This window comes from Patagioenas fasciata, chromosome 6 (assembly GCF_037038585.1).
Source record: "Patagioenas fasciata isolate bPatFas1 chromosome 6, bPatFas1.hap1, whole genome shotgun sequence".
In the NCBI taxonomy this organism is placed as follows: domain Eukaryota; kingdom Metazoa; phylum Chordata; class Aves; order Columbiformes; family Columbidae; genus Patagioenas; species Patagioenas fasciata.
Window position 1 is genome coordinate 16,923,198 of NC_092525.1, and position 20,841 is coordinate 16,944,038.

The 20,841-nt window shown below is 41.4% G+C and overlaps 1 protein-coding gene across 3 annotated transcripts; it reads right to left on the minus strand.

The window, feature by feature from the left end:
* Positions 1 to 1,493: 1,493 nt before the first annotated feature.
* On the minus strand, positions 1,494 to 20,347 carry SRSF11 (serine and arginine rich splicing factor 11). Of its 3 annotated transcripts, XM_065841636.2 has the most exons (13): positions 20,226 to 20,347; positions 19,956 to 20,105; positions 14,251 to 14,384; positions 10,150 to 10,259; positions 8,136 to 8,228; positions 6,760 to 6,809; positions 6,171 to 6,298; positions 5,107 to 5,188; positions 4,881 to 5,012; positions 4,241 to 4,330; positions 3,535 to 3,630; positions 2,941 to 3,079; positions 1,494 to 2,833 (listed from the first exon to the last, which is right to left on the minus strand). In XM_065841636.2, the coding sequence occupies exons 2-13, from the start codon at positions 20,081 to 20,083 to the stop codon at positions 2,636 to 2,638; spliced, it is 1,380 nt and encodes a 459-aa protein (XP_065697708.1). In that variant the 5' UTR covers positions 20,084 to 20,105; positions 20,226 to 20,347; the 3' UTR covers positions 1,494 to 2,635. The 3 variants fall into 3 exon arrangements, with proteins under 3 accessions (XP_065697708.1, XP_065697709.1, XP_071666153.1); XM_065841637.2 differs by lacking the exon at positions 20,226 to 20,347 and having other exon boundaries at positions 1,494 to 2,830; positions 19,956 to 20,206; XM_071810052.1 differs by lacking the exons at positions 4,241 to 4,330; positions 20,226 to 20,347 and having other exon boundaries at positions 19,956 to 20,207.
* Positions 20,348 to 20,841: the final 494 nt, after the last annotated feature.

Genomic DNA, 20,841 nt, shown 5'->3' on the forward strand with positions numbered 1-20,841 from the left:
ATGCAGATAAATCTACAGAGACTGTAGACGTGCATCTCTGAGGGAACAGGTTCACAGTGCTACATTCTGCAAGGGCATTTGATTGGTCCATTTTAAAATATAATCCTGCATTTTCAGTACAGACTGTTCTCTACCCTCTGGCCTGTCTGGTTCAGCGGAACTGCAGCAGTTGGAGGAGCCCTTGGAGTTTGCTCTGCCACAGTCAGCAATTACACAAGTTTTATCTCCTAAAGCCAGAGGTGTTATCATTTCAATAACATGATGTGACAGCTGCTTATAACAGTTGTCTCTTGGAAGAGCTGTGAATGACTTAGAGAGCAAAACCTGGAACTTCAGAAGATTAATTTTGCCTTGTAGAAGTTTTTTTCAGTTTAGTTTTGACTCAGATCTTCTGGCCTCCTGCAAGCACCGAAGCTTGAGCTTGCAGAGCAGAGATCAGCACATCCCTTTACAGCTAAGAGCTTGCTAACCCTTAAAAAAAAATCTCATATTTATAAAGGGTGAAGAGAACTGAGATTTGCAGTTATAGAAAGTGCTTTAAACACCACCGGCTAGAACCCGAGATTGAGGTGAACTACAGTTGTAGCCTGGATGTTGCTGTTCTGCACTCCTGGAAAGCAATAAACCAAAAATATGTAAGTTGTGATTAGCAAATGTGGCCTAAAACCACCTGTTTCTCCAGTGTGTGTTTGCAGAGGTAGGACACAACACAGCCCTGGGTTGTTAGTAAAATAATTACACATATCCCTTGATCTCCCCTCTTGAGCTCAATTCCCTGACTTGGGAACAACTTTCACAACAATGGAGTCCCCAGAGGTTTTACTTTATTACTATAAATCCATTTATGTTCTTCACATATAAATATGTGATGACAAGGATGAGACACATCTCTAAAGTCAGCATGCACCCGGTACTAACTCTCCCTCTCTCCACTAGAAATAAAAGCCTAGAACTGATTGTATAACATTTACCTCTGTATTGACAAAATACTCAAAACAGTAAAAATGTACATTTCTACCAATTCTAAAAGTGACACCACCTATCTAAATGGCAAGTTCCACTTTAACTGGGGTGAAAGGCTGGTTTAAAGCAAAGGACATTTGACCACTGAGCTTCTTTCCAAACCTTCCCCATCCAAACCCACTGGGTGGAGTTGCCATGGTCAGCCCTGTCCATACACTCACTCACTCTTCCCACTCCTGGAGAGGTGAGTGTTGGTATTTTGATGAAAATGCAAAAAAGTTTTACAAATGCATGTTTCTTTTTAAAAGTACTTGTCCTATAATGCCTCTAGATTCCCAGTCTAAGCCCTTTCCCTTCATTCCTCCCAAAAGTACCATAATTCTTTCTTTAGTGTAACATACTCACCTGTACTTATAGGTTCTGAAGGGATGGAGTTGTCAACATCTTTTAAAAATAGAAGAAAAATGTGTCCTCTAACTGAATGAGGTAAAGCCTCATACATTCAGTGGTGTAAATAAATACCAGCAGAGTTTTATAGGAACATAAGTTTACGGGTTTTATTATCAAAGTTTTGTAAAACAATTTCAGAAACTGTACATCAACATGGCACAGACTGTCGCCTACTTTTGTCTTTTTACCTGCACAAAAGTAAAAGCTCTTGAACTTGGGTAACTAAGAAAACAGCTTGTCTAACTACTCTGCAGATAACATGGAATCACTGTGTGCATAAGATACTACTGCAGTGACAGTAACACAAATTTATTAGTTTATACAACTTGAGATCAAGTAAAAAGTACATTATCAAGTAGACCTGCTTTTAAAAGCATACAAAGGTTGATTTTAAAATGCACTACCTTTTTGCAATGTGTTCAGCTCAATAACAAATTAAACGACCTGGCTTATGAAAACTGCACAAATCAAACTTTGATCACTGGGCACTGATCAAGCGGAGATTTTCACTTCCCAAGGCTCAAGAGAAAAAGCGAAGAACCATTACGACTCACCTGAGATGGACTTGAACAGACAGATTACAAAAAGCCCTCAAAAAGGTCAGTGCATTTTAACTTTGTCAAAGCAAAACAAAACCCACTGGGAAAAACAAAACAAAACCAACCCCAGCCACACGCATGGCTTAAAAAAACCCCAAACAAAACAAAACCCCTACCTATACCAGAATGCTTACTTGCAGATGTACTGTCACTTTATTTTTGTGTAGTCACACTTAAGACCCTTAAGTAGATCCACCATATGCTGTAGGATTTCAGAACATGTAGGATGTTTCTGCCACGATCAACATGCAGTCAGTGCATTCCCTATACTGCTCTATTACTGCAATGAATCAAATTCTAGGAACACTATCGTAGGTGAGCTGGTTCACTACAAGGAGGTCAGACACCAACAGTCCGTGCCTGCTGAAGACGCATGCAGCTGGTCACTTGCGCTCGAAGCGTCACCAAGCCAGCAAAACTGCCTTGGGACGCGTCCCTCTGGGGCGTAACGAGGATGGTTCCCTCTCTAAAAGCGTTCGACGGGAGTTAGTACGGGAGATTTACAAACCATGGAGAGCTCAGAGCTGTGTACAGCTAGATTTAGGATTAACAAGTACAGCGTAAAAGAATCACACAGGAATGACACTGACGCACGTCTGCAGCTGGTTCGCTGCAAAGGCTTCTCAGTCACTCATGTCCATGTCCTCCTCGTGATGATCATCCCCGTTGACTTTGGATTCCCTGCCTGAATCCCCGCTGCCCTTCTCCGCCGCAGACTCCTTCACCTTAGGGGAGGAAGAATCTGCCATTTTCTTTTCTTCCTTCTTCTCCTTCTCGCTGTCATATCCTTGTTCCTCTTCATCATAATCCCTTGTGACCTGCTTTGCCGAGATAAATAAAAAAAGTCAAACTTGCTTTCAAATCCCCTGTTGCTTTAAGGTTAATACTGTGGGACAGGCAGGGAAGGTAAAGAGGTTTTTAAACATACTTTCACGTCTTTATCACTCTCGGATTTTCGTTCTCGATCCTTCTCTTTGTCTTTGCTCTTTTTTTTCTTGCTTGTTGACCGCTCCCTCTCATCTCTACTTCTCTCCTTGTCTTTATCCTTCTTTTTTTCCTTTTTATGCCTACAACAACAAAGCATGTGGAAGAATGAAAAGCACAATCACACTGCTCCATCACCAGAACACAGACCACAGCCAGACTCTGACCCACAGCTCATTACAGTCTGAAGGGAGAAATGGCTGCGTGCAACGAAATGCACCATTCGCTCTCAGAAAACAACCAAACATCCCCATTTGTCAGCTCTGGATCAAACCGCACGCTGAGATGAGTGACACTGTGTGTGTGATGCTGGAGCTCCTCCCGTCCCAGTTCAGCCCTGGGCACCAGTGCAGCGACGCTCAGAGCTGGAAGCCAATTAAACCACAACAGAGACGGCAGCAGAGATGAACTTGCTGCTCCCAGGACATCACACTAAGGCCGACCAGCATCTTCACAACCCACCGTCGCCTTTGCTACATCACATTTTGGGAATTTTCCAGCCACACACCGTATTTTTTTAGCCAAGAGGTTCACTGACCTTCTTGGAGATGGGGAACGGGACATTTTCCTTTTGGGAGATCTGGGTTTTTTAGGTGACCGTGATCCACTCCTGCTTCTTCGACGTCGTCTTTCTCTACAGGAAAGAGAAATAGAGCATCTTTTTAATTTTATTAGTTTTTTAAAGCTACAAATCAATCTCTGACTCCAAAACCAGCACTGCTCAAAAGGCAGCGAACATGTTGAGTTGAGAATGGGTATTTGCTCTCTGCACTGCAGAGCCCACAGTTGCTGAGCAGCAGAGCAAGTCGTGTCCTGCTCTGCCTCCACCTTTGTGAGCAAAGTGCCAGCTTGGACCCTGCTACAGATACTGCCCCTCTTTCTTTGTTCTTGCTAATATGGTAAGTTGATTTTCAAAGCGTTTTTAAAAGAGAATGGTACCCATTTGCATGTATTTATCCCATAAATCAGGAAAGCATTTAAATGTGACCTCAAAGCATCATGTATTCCTTGATACAGAGCAAGTAGAAACTATTCTAAGCCCAAACAACACTCCAGAAAATTACAGCGTCAAGGACAAAAGTATAGCATCTTCTAGACACAGGTAGAGAACACATATATATATACATATCCTCAATATAGCCACAACAGAATCATCCTCCTATTGCACACCAGAACGTTCTTTCTACTAAGTGGATAAAGCATGCTGGAAATGGAGACCAAGGAAAACTTTCCTGTTACTGTACCTGCTTGTGCTTCGCGATCGTCTAGTTGTGCTGTAGCTTTTGGGGGGAGTTTTAGAACGTTTCTTTTCTTTCTCTTCCTTCTTTTTATCCCTTTTAGTAAAATACAGATTTTAAGTTTAAGTCATTTTCAAACTATTCAAGTAGCATTCACTGCTTTTGCTATGTAGGAAAATGAATGCAGACATCATTACTTTGGATAGCATAGATGGTTTAGTTTTTTCTGGAGCCAGTCGTATTATATTAATGGAAAAGAAAGAAAGATTACAGTTATCTCACGCTAAATACAAGAACAGCTCTTGTGTAGCTTCTGTGTATGAACAGCACAAAATCTGCAAGTCTGGACGCTTCCTGCTCTGCAAAGACAGCGAATGATTCAGCCCCAGCCTCCGGCACCTCCTGACTCTTGGGAAAAGCACATTCCGTGTTCCCGTGTCCCTGACTGTGCACACGTACAGGACAGTGGATCAGAGTTCCATAGGATCTTACATGGGACTGGTACTTCAGAAGAGCTGCTAGTTCATTTCGCCCAGGGTCTGTTGTTTGTTTGTGGTTTTTGTATGGTTTGTTTGGGTTTTTTTTTAAGCAAGCATCAAAACATAAGAACTTCCAGCAAACGAGATGAATTTACTGAAGCAATTACCTGGTTTTGGACGTGCTCCTGGACCTTCTGCTCCTCTCTCTGGAATGAGATCTTCTCCGCCTTGGACTTTTAGATCGCCTCCTGCTTCTCGATTTTGAATGGGACCTTCTCCTTGATCTGCTTCTCGACCGTCTGGCAGCAACACACAGACATGGGAGATAAATAGTGAATTATTGTTTCAGCTATGGTTTCTGTTTGTTTGTTTTAAAGCAAATAAGCTACCTACCTGTGTCTAGATGAAGAAGGCGTCCTCCTCCTCCTTGAGCGTGACCTGGACCTTGAATGCCTTCGTTTTTCATCTTTCTTGTCTGGAGTTAAAAAGGAAAAGCAGAGTAAAAAATCCAATTTTAGTTTAGTATTCAAAAAGACTTTATAAAGGTAAGGAAGTTGAGCTTCATACTATAGATATAAATCAGGTAAAGAAAACCTAAGGAATATTTTGACAATTGAAATAAAGGCTTATCTATCCTTTTCTTTAAAAGATGACACACAAAGAATAGGCACATGACAAAGACAGGTATGTGGCATAAACCAGCATAAATTTTTATGCAAAATTCAGAAAATATTTTATTTAAGTCAGTTAAAAGATGATAGCTGCAGGGCAACGTAAAGTCTCCTTGAAATCTCAGAATCTCTGCCATTTTGTGATGGACTAAAGAACCTCTCAAATTACTGCTTTGAATTTGCCACAAAAAGTCTCAGGCAAAACCATCATCACTTTTATTCTGGTATAATAAAAGAAAAGGAGCTCTATTCTTTCCTGAAAATGATCAGGAGGCTGCAAAACTCTATTTTCGGTGTTCCACATTATTGCTTCTCAGATTTGGTGGATCTGATATTTGTGGATGAGCTGCTGCATCTTATTCTAAAATAAAATCTACTGAAATAAGCTACCAAAAAAAAAAAAAATCTCTTTAGAGAGTTCCACAGATGAGGAATGAAAAGAAAGGACATCACCCCCAGAAACAAACCAGCAGCACTCATGTGGTTCAGCCACTTGCAGTTTCCAGTGAAATCTCAGAACTTTAACCAGGGGAAGCTCAAAGCATTTTACCACCTTTAAATCAAGTGAACTTTGGGGCAAACAAGAGGTGATTAACTCCCTGCATCATTCTGCAGGACACATGCAGAATCCATGTTGTAGGAAAATTACAAACCTGTCAACTATGAATTGAGTCACTTTAGAACATGAAAGCGTTAAGCCAATATTCTGCAGACCGTTAGTTTTTATCACACACTACCTCGAAAATCCTTCGGGACTGAAGGAGTTGTTCTACAATTTCAAATTACCTGGCTCGATAGCAGCAGAAATTAACGACTGTGCTTCTCGTACTCTTTTCATCGCCTCTTCTATTTCTTTACTGGAGGTATCTGATTTCAGACTTGGTGAAACAAGACCTGCAGCTACATGGTTCAGCCTGGTAAATTAAAGAGAATATTGGAAGTTCAGTATTGATGAGCCCAAGAAATACATCCATAGCGGCTGATTCAAGTGAATCACAACCTGCCTGCATTTTGTCACGTTCAGGTAAAAGCCCAGTAAGTCTTAAGATGTGGTATCTGTGCTGAACACAGTGGCACGAGACACCAGCACCGTTCCATTACAGATACTGTGACAAAAATGACCTACAAAAAAACTGGATTTCCGTCTCTAGCTCAATTAAATCCCACAGATCGGCTGGTGTTCCTCCATAGATACAAGGCTGAATGACATTCATTTCCTCCCCCTCTTCTCTCTACCACAAAGTCTGCACAAGGCCCCAAGACACAAGTTTTCTCCAACCTTACTTAGATCCAGCCAAACACAGATCAGACACCGAATCCCAACCGACACTCCCCAGATCATTGCAACACAAACACTTCAAACACTGATGCTTACTTTGGATCCACGGTGCTCATGAGTTTTAGTAGCTGATCTGCTGCAAGAGACTGGGAGAGGGGAAAAAACGGTTAAAACCATGTTGCATGCTCAAGAAGATGATCTTCCTTCAATGTGGACAATGCAAAGATATATTTTTTTTCAAAGTGGCCAAACACAGGCGCTCTCTTGGAAAGAACTGAAGCACTTTAAAATAAAACCCACCACACTTCTGGTATCTACAGGTTATTTCTCTTACTTCAAGAGAACAGAGACCTCTTTAGCAAACTAATTCACCCGTCCATGGGAAGTCCTCAATGTCAATTTAAGAACAATAAGTAAAAGCTTTTTTATTCTAAAAATTCCACTAAAAATATAGTTTGCAACTCTTAGAAAAATCCAGATGTCGTCACAATTGCACTTCCCACTAATTCTCTTTATACAGAGGCAGCCATGTGCTGAACCCAAACAGTTCCACAGTCAGTTGCCTTAATGGACGCAGAAAACAATCCTTCATCAGACCAAGGGTAGATTTTTCTAATATGCATTTAGAACGCTTATTTTTTTTTATTTGTTATTTTACTATCAGTCTTATTTGCTTGTCACTACACAAGGTATGCACGGAGAATCCTAAATGATGGACTTCATAGCACTGCATTAAATCATTACTACTTCTTGCATCCATAAAACATGTTCTCTGGTTTTATATCTTAAATAAGGTATTTATTTATATCTTCAACAAGACATTTTCTATCTTAAATATTAACTCAATATTCTACTATTTCTTAGTAAAGTCTTTTAAAATTCATTTTTAAAATGACTATGGCCTAACAAAGTCTCCTCAGTATTTTCACCATCTACAAAAACTAAACCAAACATTTTTTTTTTTTTTACTATAAGTACAAGACAGATTTATAGCTTGATAATGACACCTATCTGGAGTATTTCATCACTAGTCCCAAAAAATTTTTTAGGTCCTTCTGGACTTTCATTTGATACTACTACTGATACTGTTTATTCCAAACAGGTACTTGGAAAAAATAAATCACTGGATTTTCAGAAAGTGGCTGTTGAACTGATATAAATTAAAATTACTTTTAAGACAGCCAAAAGTGTTCATATATCAACTGGCTATGCTGAGAAGCAAAGACTGTACGCTATAACCACTTCAAGAAGTTTAAAGAACCATCAGGATGTGCAGACTACATCGATTCAAGCCTTTCAGAAACAGTAATACCTCCTAACACTTGTTCCAACCTAGGTGTAGTATTTCCAGATCTTCAGCTTGTTATTTAATAGAACGGGTAAACACTAAGAGCATAACATATTCTAGTGAAATGTATCTGCTACATAAATATAGATAAAAAATAAAGCAAACGTTAGCACGTGTGACATACCTGAGAGTTTAAGTTTGCTCCAGGAAGCCCCAGAGCAGCCAGGGCAGGATCAAGAGCAGGAGCTCCCAAAGCAGCTAAAGGAACAGCACCGATCTGCAAAGAGACACAGTTACACACAGTCCTCTGCCCAGAACAGCACTCGGATCAGCATCCCGAGCCTCAGACACCTGGAAACCTGACCTGGGGTTTAGTCAGGCTTCAGCTACAGGAACCATTACACTAACGTCAGTCAGAATATTCAGTTTTCCTTATTCAAGTATTCCAAAGCTTGGTACAGGAAAAACTATTTTTCTTCCCTATAAATCTTCCAATGGGAAATTCTGTCTCCTTTGCATCCCAACAGGTAGGAGGAAAAAAAAGAAAGAAGTAAAAAAAAGTAAAAAAAATATAAAGCATTCCACTATCTTCACAAATAGTTTGAAATTAATTTCTTTTTCAGAGTTAAAATGAAAATTCATTTTAAGTTTCTGAGCCAACTACCCCATACCTAATGAATTTAGTATTGAAACAAACATGTTTTATCTTAAATGACAATGTAATATTGTTACATCTCTGCAAATTTATCTAATTTGGTTAAAACTGGCACACAGGTTGAAAAGCTACTGGAGGATGATGGCTTAAGTCTGAATTGCTTAAATTAATCTAGACACCTCAGGTAAGAACCTCATTTTTTGGCCATTTGAAGCGAGATAATCAAAACATGCCCTTCCTTCCTTCTTGCTGCACCTCTGCCTGCTCTGCCACCTGAGACTCTTGTCACCCAGTTCAACCCACCCACCCATCAGAGAATTATTTCTGCAGTGTCTGCACCGACACAGAGTTCACAAAAGGACCCGATGAGCTCCAGAGCCAGCACAACCGCAGCTGCGAGGGCGGGTGGTGGAAAGGGGCAGAACCTTCCACTTGGTGAGTTTTTCACTCAGCTGATTTCTTGAAACTGTCCAGGTCTCTCCCTGCGGCCTCCAAAGAAAAAGCCGCATTCCCACATCCTGATTTTGGGAACACAAACTACAGCGATATGGAATTTTTAGCAAGTTAGATGCCAAGCTCCCACTGACAGTCAAAGGAGTTGACCATCCACCATGATTTTCCCCAAAATGGATGTGCTAAATTTCACCATTAGACAGGCTGTGATTCAACATGACAGAACTCAAATTAAGGTGTTTGCAGGAATTTATATAGATACAGCTTTTGGTGAAGCGAATCTTTAACAGAGTATTTGTTTCTTCCATCTCTTTCCTCAAGTTTCCAAGCTAAACTTTAGACTTTTCCCTGTATACAGGATTAAAATGCCCTTATGAGCAGCTCAAAGGCAAGTGTGTCTCTCACGCAATCAGAAATCACAGCAGATGCTGCGCAAGGAAGAGCCCAGCACAAGCTGAAGAAGTAGGTTTGAGAGCTGCAGGATTAATGAGGCTTTATTCTTATTAATTTGCCTCTTGTACTTTGATTCTCTGTTCTCTAACAAGATACGTGCTTCAACTGAAACTTCTTCCACAATGTATCATTCTTACTGTTCATCTTCCACAAGAATTCTTGTAGATCTAGATAACGAGCAAATAGGCTACAATTTTTTCCCCTCCATTGCAGTAGTAATGGAAGATATCTCCACAGCATGTCAACTCCTGGAATTAAAATCTACGAGATCTCTACTGCTCGTCAAATCTCCCCTAAGCGTAAACTGGATACGAGGGGTGAGAGATACAAACACAGGGCCCTTGAGATACCAGTAACATGGTATTAAGGAAATGAACGTGCATCATCTAGCAACTTAGCACCATTTTGCCACAGTTCGTATCAGACAGCGGTAATGATCCATCAAGGTATATGCACTAAAACATTCTAGGAAGCAGCATCAGCACATCAATCTATTTGTGCTGAAAGTAATTTAAAATAAAATTAAAAATAGTTTTTAAAAAAGGAACACACACAAAAATCCCACCAAAAAAACCCCAAACATCATCAAAAAATAAAGCAACTAAGTGAAAACAAGAGAATCTGTGCTGAACAGTACCTGAGAGAGCGGGTTGGGCGTGGGCAGCAGTCCCCCCCCGGGCAGCAGACCTGCCACCGCGTTGGCTGGTGCCAAGAGAGACAGAGCCTTAGTCTCATCAGGAATCACTCCTGCAGAGAAACAGCCTCGCATTAGAGCGTGTCCCATTCCCCAGGCAGAAAATACACAAATACACCCAGAAAATGTCTCCCTGATACACCACCTGAGTTTGTTGAAAGTACTTATGTTGGCTAAAATACAAAGCTTGATGTCTATTAATATTTATCATTAATTTTTATGTCAGAATGAAACTTCAATGTGTGAAAATTTGACTGTTCCTTTTTCTCTACAAAAGGTTAAGTTTCTAGAGCAAAAAAAAAAATAGCACAATACACACTACTTTTTTGTTAACACTGCCAAGATTTCATCACCTGTACTCGATTTTTAAGTCATGAACCAAACGTAAGCAAGCACAGTCGGTTCTCCAGGGGTGTGCTCTCAACTTTCAAAAGCTGTTTTATGAACAACGACTCGTGTCGGCTGCTTCACTACAAAGCACACAGAAAAATCAAGATACACAAGACAAAAAAAGTTTGATTTAGGGGTTAATAATATGGTACAGTTCACTAAGTTTTCTTTTACACCTACCATATAAATTTTGTAAAACTTAAAGAGAAGGTATGGAAATATTTTGGGTTGAATCAAGCGTAGGGCTTTTGCTGACTTGTCAAATGACCACGAAAGGCTCTGCAGGTCTGCAATGCGCTGTGTGTGTGTCTGGGGGTGGTGGCTGCAGACATACAGTACAGTGTGGCACATTCCTTACCTGCACAGTAAAATGCACTTGTTCCAACATGTGCCATGTTATTGTACCAAGAATGCTGCTACATACTGCCACTGCAGAAGGAACTTCTGGCCCAAAATCTTGCAGCCAACTAAGACAAGTGTCTTACTTTACTGCCTGCTCTGCACATATAATTTTAAGGGCCCTACTATGAAACAGGTAATTGTGTAGGTATTTTTATTCTATCCAACAGCAAAAGCCCTATACAGATGGATTAATTTGTTAATGTGCCCAAGCCCCCAAAATGAGAGTTCAATAAAACAATTTTACTATATAGTTGCAAATACCAGTAGTGTTTCTGCAATACACATTAAGAAACTGCATCTCATCATAAAACATACAATATGTACAGGGCACTTAAGAGAAACTGGATAAGCTGCAGAAGAAAACTGTTGGGTGGTATTTTCAGCAGGGCCTGGTATATAGTTCAGGCTGAACCAGGGAAAAGAACTGTAAAACACAACAACAAAAAAGAAAAACCACTGTTAAATAAAGGTAATGGTTCCTTCCACCTATACTGAGAAGTGCCGATAATATAAACAAATGTATAATACACAGCACTGTTATCTTGCTTGTGTCATTGAGCTGTCACCAATTTAGATACCAGAAGTTATGGAGGGAGAGGGGGGAAAAAGGTCATTTAGATAAAGGGCATTAATGCATAAATATAGTAACATACCTACAGGGAGATTATGGGGTAATTTTGCATGCAAAATTATGTCTCAGAGGATATTTATAAATTATATCTAAACATTTCAAATTAGTGCAACTACAACATTTCTGGCATCTAAATACAAATCCTCAGACTTATCTTGAGACACCTCATAGAAGATCTGCATCCATTAAAAAAAAAAAAAAAATCATGCATCTGATCCTCTACTCGTTTTGGTTTTTTTTTAAAGTATTTAGAAATAAATAAACTACAATTTTAAAAAAAGCAATGAGGCCCCTCACCAGTTAATTTTCATGCTTCAAGAGTTTTTTTTTACTGCTGCTTTGTTAGAACCATGAAATACTGCATGAATGTGTAGAAATGAAAGAAAAAGAAACAGACAAAAGAAACAAACATTAACCAAAGAACCTAAATACCCCCCCAGCCACCTTTAACCTTAGAATTCCTTCCAAATCTAGGAATATCACAGAGAAAATTACAAATACTAAACCTTACCGTAGACTTTGTGTATAGTTCTATAACACAAAGCAACAGCCAACACCAAAGTGTCTGTGTATGTTAAAACTGGAGTGCACTTGTGATATAGGGGATAATTACTGCACTAAACAGACAATAAACATTTACTTTAGTGACAGGCAATATTAATACAGCATCATCACAATAGAAAATAAAAGAGAGAAGGGCCCAGTTCAGCACAGTAGTTAAGCATATGTCTGGCTTTAAGCACATGAGCAGTTTCACTATGGTTTTAAGAACCTTGCTGTATCATGCTCCAACAGCTTCTTGAATTAGGACCCTGGCAGGATGTGTTTGTGGGGAAAACTCTCCTCCAGTACAGGGATGGAGCACTGAAAACCAGGGGGCAGAACTTCATGGGCTGAACATATCTCTTGTGATATGCCACATCATTATGCCAAAAACATGAACATTCTGAACCGCTAGAATGCCCCAGAAAAGGCCCATGAGGAACTCTTTGATTTAAACAGGCCCATTCAAATATCTTGCTTTATTAGTTTTATTTTCTTTACACAGTCTGCACCAAAACTGCTGGGCAGCTTTCTCTACGTGCCAGATTTATCTACCATCAAGCACAACGGACGAAGGCAGACTGACAAAGAGAAAAATGTTTTTATCCTTATTGGAAAAGTTAAACACTAACATTCTTCACCATGGGCCTTGGAGAACATTTCAGGACTAATTCAGAGGGACTGTTGCTATAATATATCATGTTTTAATACGAAGACGAGGACGAGGACGAGATGCCTTTCAACTATGCTATTATACCTAAACTGGTGAAAGCAGAAGCAGTAACTCAACGGCAATTTCAGAATGTGTTCCGTACTCTAAAAAGCAGCACATCTTAATCAAAGGTCATGCTGCAGATTCCTACATTCCAGAAATTAAATTTTCACATCTTTTAAGTTTAAGGAATACAAAGATAAGACAGCTCACCAGGCCTCAAAAGGCAGCCTACAGCGTTACCATGTCTTGATTATAGGTCTGAACCCAGGCCACGTACCAAATTTATTACTGTAGTACGACTTAATCTGCAGAGATTCTATTGAATTCAAGAGATCTGGGAAAATCCATTATTTCAGAAGAAGATAAAGAAACAGTACAATGGAAATCAATTACGTCTAAAGCAAGTCTAGAAGAGTTTAATAAGACTTCTGCAAGAAGAGGTGTCTTCTCGGCACTTTGCTTTTAAGGTAAGTTCCAAAAACCCTGCTCATTGCCTTTCAAATTACTGTAACACCCTAAAATGTAAAAATAAAAAGAAGAAGAGAAAATGCAGTTAACAAGTGGTTACACCAGGAAAACACTTGGGGACTTGAGTGCTTGCTGGCCTTTAGTTAATGTCTAGAATCCCCTGTAGCTGCAGAGGACCCACTGTTTTTCAGTCATCTGGAAGGGCTTTGCATTTGCCTTCTCCACTACAAAAATCACACACACAAATAACAGAGAGAAGAGTTTATTATTTAGTGAAATTCGGATGAACAAGAAAACTTGGAATAAAAAACTAGCACCAGTGCCCATTTGGCACCTCTCAGATGATCTCACTTTCAAATTACACCAGAATTATTCAAACCCTTGGTATACCGGACTTCAGAGGAGAGCGAGCGCCCTGGCAGGGAAGCTCCCAACTCAAGGCAGTGGCAGCATATCTCAAAATAACATTAATCTGCTCTCCCAGGCACTCTTGGGGAGGGAGAAACCACTCTCGCGAAGAGATTTATGTTCATGTGAAAGTGGCAAACAATTAAGGCAAAACCGCCTTAAAATGCTGACCTGTTTGAATAAGTCTGTTTAGGAAAATGTCTCATTGAGACTGATAAAGAGCAAAATTTGCAAATACTTCTGCCTAAAATGTTAATATTCTAAACTTAAAGACACACAAAACCAGTAAGAGGTAAACTTTTCACTTTCATTCAGTGGCACTAGATAAAAATATATTTAATCCATGGGCCAACGGCAATATACCAAGGGTTTCAAAACGTTAATATCTTATGTGTTTGGCATTCTACTAATCCTCATTTTTGTGAACTATACTGGAACAAAATGCCATCATATGGTGGCTCCATAGGCCATTAAACAATGCACAAACCTTCTGCATACGGTACGACTATCAAGGCTCTGTCAACGAATACAGTGTTTGTCAGATGTTGGGCCACAACTGCCGAGTCCGGATCATGGAACTTTACAAAACAGACACGTGATGAAACAGGCAAAGGAGAATCACTGAAAAAGAAAGAAAGAAATAAATTACTCAGATGGAAGCAGTCTGACAGTATGAAACTTGTAACTTGTCCTATCTCCCCAGCCTGGGAAGGCACAGGGGACTCCGGGTACTTCTCTGTGCAAGAACACGATTGCAGGTTTCATACCAAACACCATTTTGCTTTACTATGGACAGAAAATTACACTGAACAAAACCAATTCACTGCAAAACTACAGAAACAGTGTTACTGACTGATTTGCAACTGGGCATTAATTCTGTTATGCACAATATATCTACAACCAGTCACCTAAATAGAAATCAGTTTTCATGACCAGTCTGTGAGAAGGGAAGGAGACAAAGAAAAGCTTTGTTTGAGAAAGATAAAAAGTTCCCTTCTACAAAAACCACGTAAGTTAACAAAACCGGCAGTTTTACACTCTCTGCTTTAGGCCTCAAATTACTTATTAAGGTAGATTATGAAATAAAGAGCGTAATGATTAAAAAACCGCTATGATTTTACTTATGAACACAATTTCATTGAAGCTTCCAAACCAAACTTCATCAAACTCAAACATACAGAAACTGCCAAGTCCATGCTGAAGGGACGGGCACTGCTAAAAATGTATTTGTCATTCAGCGTTAAGAGAACTAAACACAAATAAATTCAGGAAGTTCAGGCAGGCAACACTTCAGTTTAAATCTCACCAATGGGTGAAAAGTTCCTGAAAAAAAAAAAAAAAAGAAAAAAAAAAAAAATCGATCAGGAAACAGAGAGTTCTTGACATAATAGAGCTACACCACAGCTCAAAGTGAGTGTCTGTCAGCAGAGCTCCATAAAAAAATCCCAGACATGGAGAATGCAAAAGACAATGCACAAGTTTTGAGTCATTTGGAAATCAAACAAAAAAACCCAAATAAATACCTACTTCCTACAACAATAGGAAAGTATGCTTGGCCATGTAATGGTGCCCCCCGACGCTTCCCTGAAACAAACCAAACCCAACCCGCCCCAAACCAGAGGCAGAATCAGCTCTGTAAAGGTCCAGAACTGGTTTTGAAAGTCCAGATATCCTGAAAACGGTACAGGTTTTGCTTTAATCGGGTGTATAAACTAAAAAATAGCAAGAAAAATCATTATGCAGACACAACTGTGCAGCAGGTGAATCAAAAGCTGCCTCCAGAAGGCACAGGGCAAGTATTGAAAATAGCAGAAAGTCCTAAATGCCTCGTTCCTAAACAAGGCCAGGGTACAGACATCAGCCCTGCCCTCAAGTACCAGAAACACAGTCACTGATTCTTTATGACAAAGATCTGCCATTACTAACTAGGCTTCCAGAACCTGTTATAAGACCAGCTCTTCAAATTGCATCCCGCTGCCAAAACAATTTTATCTGGGTTGAAGAACACTGATCAAGTCTTAAAGCACTGTAAGCACAGAGAGAGTTGTCAGAATTCAGGAGAAAGGAGAATGACTTCGACATCAACAGACATCCCAGATCTATTTTTGTTAGTGCAAATGCCAAAACCTCTCTAACCTTCACCAGCACCAAGCAAGTCACGCAAACTCCAAAACCACCCTAAATGCCCTAACCTGATATTAAAAACTAGATTGGAGCCAACACACTGTAGCTTTTAAATACCAAAATTAGAAACATCCACTTCATCTTGCACATTCAATAAAACCGAAAGTAACATTGTAGAGATAAATGGCACAGCCATAGAAAAATGGAAACTATTAGCCCTTTTGTATCTAGGAATACACAGCAGCTTGCAAAAGTGGTGCCTTTTCTTAACCCCTTTGTATGAAAACATAACAACCAAAGCAGCATTAGCAGACAGTGCTTAACAAAATCACAGTAGTAAAATTTAAAAGAAGAGTAAATCAAGGAGTTACAGCATACCTGAATGGTACACTAACCTAAGTTCCAAATAATTTCTAACATAAATGCAGTACAATACTTTCAAACATTCTTAATGTCTGTGGTAACATGAGAACATGAAACACAGAATATACTGTTGACAAAGCTGTACAGTTTAGTGGTACATCTAACCCAGTCTACAAAACAACCACCGAAAATGCATGAGGCTGTGCTTATGCAGCCTGACATTTAATATAAATCAGCATATGTTGTTTTAAAAATGTATTTCCAGTCATTCTAAAAATCCAGGCTGTGGCTGAGCAAAATTCATCAAGAACAGAACGTTCCCAACAGTTACCAAAAAAAGACCATCATTATTCTAATTCACTGGAGATCAAAAAAATTCAGTAATTCTCTCTCAGACATCGTGCCAGTGAACGCCGAGACACCCAACGATTTACTGTGGCTGGTGTCTGAACAATGTGCCCACCCTGAAGCACGGCAGATTCTGAAATACAGCGGCTAAACAGGGAAATCCAACCTTCGTATTGTAATCTCTAACTACTCGCTCCACCAAAGTTCCCTCATATTGCAACCAGCATCTTAAACATTAAATCCGGGGGTTTTTAAAGGGATATTTGTGCCACTTACACAAACTTTATTACTGACGTAAAATCAGGCTAGAATCAGGCTGGAGTTTACAGATTATCCATGCGAGAGATGTTCTTCAACATTATCGTGTTCATGGGGTGGGAAAAAAAAAAAAAAAAAGAGTAAAAACCAAAAGAAAACAAAACCAAACAACAGCAAAAGGTGTTGTCATCCTTTTTCACACTTTCTCAGCAGAGCAGCAGCAATTGCGATAATGACCATGTTCTGACAGAGGCCTTGGAGAACTTTCATCAGCAGTTACCGGCCAAGGCAAAAGATCTTGCCAATTACTATGCCATCCAATACAAGAAATTATTATTAAGTATTCTCCTAATTTCATCAAGCTTTAACTCTGCAGACTATTTTTCACCGGATGTGTACACACGCACACTTTTTTTAAAAAATAAAGCACTCTCAGAAATCCATTCCCTCCACTTTTCAGGTTTGCTCACCATGGAGAATGAAGCTCAATGGAATATAATAAAAGAAAAGAACCAGGAAATGGAGTCAAGGAAAAGGAGAAGAATGAGGCCAGAAAAGGTTTGGCAGAAGCCACCCAGCTAGCTGTGGATTAAAGCTGTAATATGAAGCTGAGGTATACATAAAGCTTGTAGCAGCTGATTAAATAAACTGGAATAAGGAGATGGATAAGGGGAAAGAAAAAGAAATGTAGAGACGCTCAGGAAGTTTTATCCGGGAAAATCGAGAGCTTCTCTAGAGGCCAGCAGAACCTGGGTGACTGAGGGAAGGACCAAACAAAGAGGCGGAGCAATGGCAATGGGACCAGTTAGGCAGGAATACTATATGCAAAAAACAATGCCAGCATAATCTGGGACACAGACATTCCGACTCTAGAGAAGATTTACAAAGCATAATTTATATCCTGTGCCCTCCTAAAAATGGGTGAACACCATGGGCAGGGAAAAGTAAGGACCTGAAGTTTAAAGGAGAAAGAACAGAAACAACTTTAGAAGAAACAGATAAAAGAACCTGGCACTATTAAAAAATACACTCCTCTTTGATGTGAAATGAAGTCAGAGGCTCCAAAACACCTCAAGATAAGATCCCTAGGAGAGATCGGCAGTGGGTCTAGAGGTGCCAGTACTCTCCGCATCCCTGTATGGACCAGAACACAACGGAAATGACACAAAACCTCCTTAAAATAAAATTTAACATTAACCCCAGTCAAAAAAAGTGCCTGGTCTAGTTACCAACAGTACAATCTTTGCATACATTTTGCAACAATGGTCTTTTTCCACCAAGACATACACTCCAGAATGAAAATATATAATAATGTTCTCGTCTAACAGGTGTTCCATATTTTCTACATCTTCTGCGCAAGGCTATTTAGTTACATTATATCTCTTGTTCTGTATTAATTTATTCAGTGGCTTTTCTATATTTTTTCAATATATTTTCCTTTTTAAAAATTTTTTCTATAACTTTTACATAAATACTAAGAAATCCTCACAATATCCCTATGGGATGAAGAACTATTATCCTCCTCTTTCATCACAGTGTTTGAAACACAAAAGAAATTGAGGCCAAATTTTTAAAGCAATTTTTGGTCATCCAGTTTGGGCTGACACCTGGGTTACTGGGGTTATTTGCACCTTGTTGCCTTTTGTCCACTGCCATGCTGTAAAGGCAGGCAGCTCGGTATGTTTCTGTACCAACAAAGTGACCCAGCTGCAGTGACAAGAATGTGATGTCAGAACAAAGGAGGAAGGAGTCATCACTCCATTCCGATACCACAGAAGTAATCTTTCAACAGATTGGTAAACATTATCTAAAACTAAGAAGTTTCAGAAACAGAATTCACCTGTAATGAACTTCATTAAATACTGGACAAAACATTAAAATACAGAGCAGCACATCAAATAACTGCACCTGTTTACAGGTGAGTTACTTCACTAGCTGCCAAGCCTTGACAGTTCTGCCATTTAAGAACAGTTATCCCAGCTATTGACACAACTCTTGTGCCTGGAACTGTTCCCCAGTTCCAGTCACACATAAATTCCAATTCCTTCTATGCTTCAGTTTCCAACATGTAATTGTCAAAATTCAACCCAAAAAAGGAAACTGCAAGAACACCGGAAATACTCTTTCTGAATTTGCATATATGACCAGCCAGCAGGATGGGTGAATTCTCCAGGTTTTGTGCTAGAAAGGATTGAAGGCTCAATGATGGAAAAGACTACATTATGAAAATGATAAAAACTCAATGATGAAAATAACTTTTTTTTTTCCCCTAAAACAAAAAAATCCAAATATTCTTGGGTATCAGAAATAATGGACTCTATTCTTGTTTGATTTTTCTCTAATCAAACAATCCTCGTTCATCACAGCACAAAGAAGCCTTTTTACTTACATAACATCCATGCAAAAGATCAACACATAATGACATTAAGTTTTGTAAAACAAACTGACATAGCCAAAATCAACATTAACATCTAACATCATAAATGTACATGGTTTTTATATTAGTGATTACCTGCCCACTTCGCACAGAATTCTCTGCAAGGAATGCATATTGATATGGAAATTTTAGTTGTAGGGCCAACCGTCCAGAAACTGCCTACAGTTCTGGAGGTTAAGCCGGGAGACACGAACAGTTCCTGGAGAAAAATCTGCACGAGGAAGAGCCCGCGTGTAACTGAGCCATGTAAAGACCCGTCTTTTCCCCACACACGTGCGGAGTGTAATTACACGAATAATCACCATTGCAATAAGTACGTGAACTCTGACAGCAACTTTATGGGAGAAGAGAGAAGGCAACAGGAGCACAGCAAAGGAGATTCGCTCCGCCGAGAACCCCCGCACGGCGCTGAGCGAGGGGGCCCGCGGGGATCCCGCCGCCGCACGATCGGGCCGGGGGGCATCGCGGTGGTGCCGGGGGCAGGCCGGGAGCGGGCCGGGCCGGGCGGTTGTCCCGCCGCCGGCCGCCATGGAGGCCGCAGTCGGGCCGCGGCCTCGCTGGGGGAGGGGAGGGCGGAGGCGGCGGTCGGGCCGTGGGGAGGCGGAGGAAAGGCCTCGCTCCCCGCGGGGGATATGGGAGGAGGGGCCGGGGCCGGCACTCACTCGGGGGGAAAGAGCCGCAGCTCCTCGATCTTTCCGAGGAAGCCGAAGAGCGTCCGCATCTGCTCGGAGCTGGCGCTGGGGGAGACGTTGGTGACCTGGATCACGTCGGTGCCGCTGCTAGAAGCCATCGCGCCGCCGCCCGCTCGGCTGCTACAGACACACCAGGGAGAGGAAGAGCGCGTTAAGCCCAAGCAGCCCCCGGCGGCGCCTCCTCCGCCGTCGCTCGGGCCCGACCCGGCCCCGCCGCGCCCGCACCACCGCCCGCCTCACCAGCCTGCTCGGGCCGCAGTGTCCCACAATGCTTCGCGGCCGCGCCCCGCGCAGGCGCACGCAGGCTCACCGCGCGGGGCCCGCGCCCAGCGGCCTCGCCTACGCACGCGCGTGGTCCCGGCCCCTCCCGGAAACGCGCGGGAACGGCGCGTGCGCGGATAGAGTGCCACCCCTTCCCCCCCCAAATCCCGCGAGGTTTCCCCCACCCTCGCGCACGCGTCCTACCGGCTCCGTGCGCGCGGGTCGCGCCGCGTATGCGCAGAATGGGAGCGGCCGTTGGCGGGAATGGCGCGAGGCGTTAGCGGGCGCTGCCGGTTGCGTCAGGGGCTGATAGGAGAGTGCTGGGCCCGGGCTGTCCGTTCTGCCCAGGTTGCGCTTTGTACCAGCTGTACTCGATCTCGTCCAGCTGGCGGCCGGAATTCCAGAGCACTGGGGTTAAAAGGAGGCCTCAGCTGAGGCTGGCATGTTGCTAACGGTTCCAGGCCGGCTTGGTGATGCCACAACACCCAGATGAGGTTACACAGGAATGTGTCCAGGTGGGTTTTGAATGTCTCCAGAGGAGACCCCACAACCTCCCTGGGCAGCCTGTTCAGGCTCAGTCACCCTCACTGAGAAG

Bases quoted from the DNA above. Each gene is read 5' to 3' on its own strand.
- SRSF11 (XM_065841636.2), bottom strand. From the start codon at position 20,083: ATGGCTTCTAGCAGCGGCACCGACGTGATCCAGGTCACCAACGTCTCC. The intron at 8,229-10,149 runs GTACTGTTCAGC...GTCTCTTTGCAG, and splicing joins CGCCCAACCCGCTCTCTCAG to ATCGGTGCTGTTCCTTTAGC. The intron at 5,189-6,170 runs GTAATTTGAAAT...TTTTAACTCCAG, and splicing joins TTCTGCTGCTATCGAGCCAG to ACAAGAAAGATGAAAAACGA.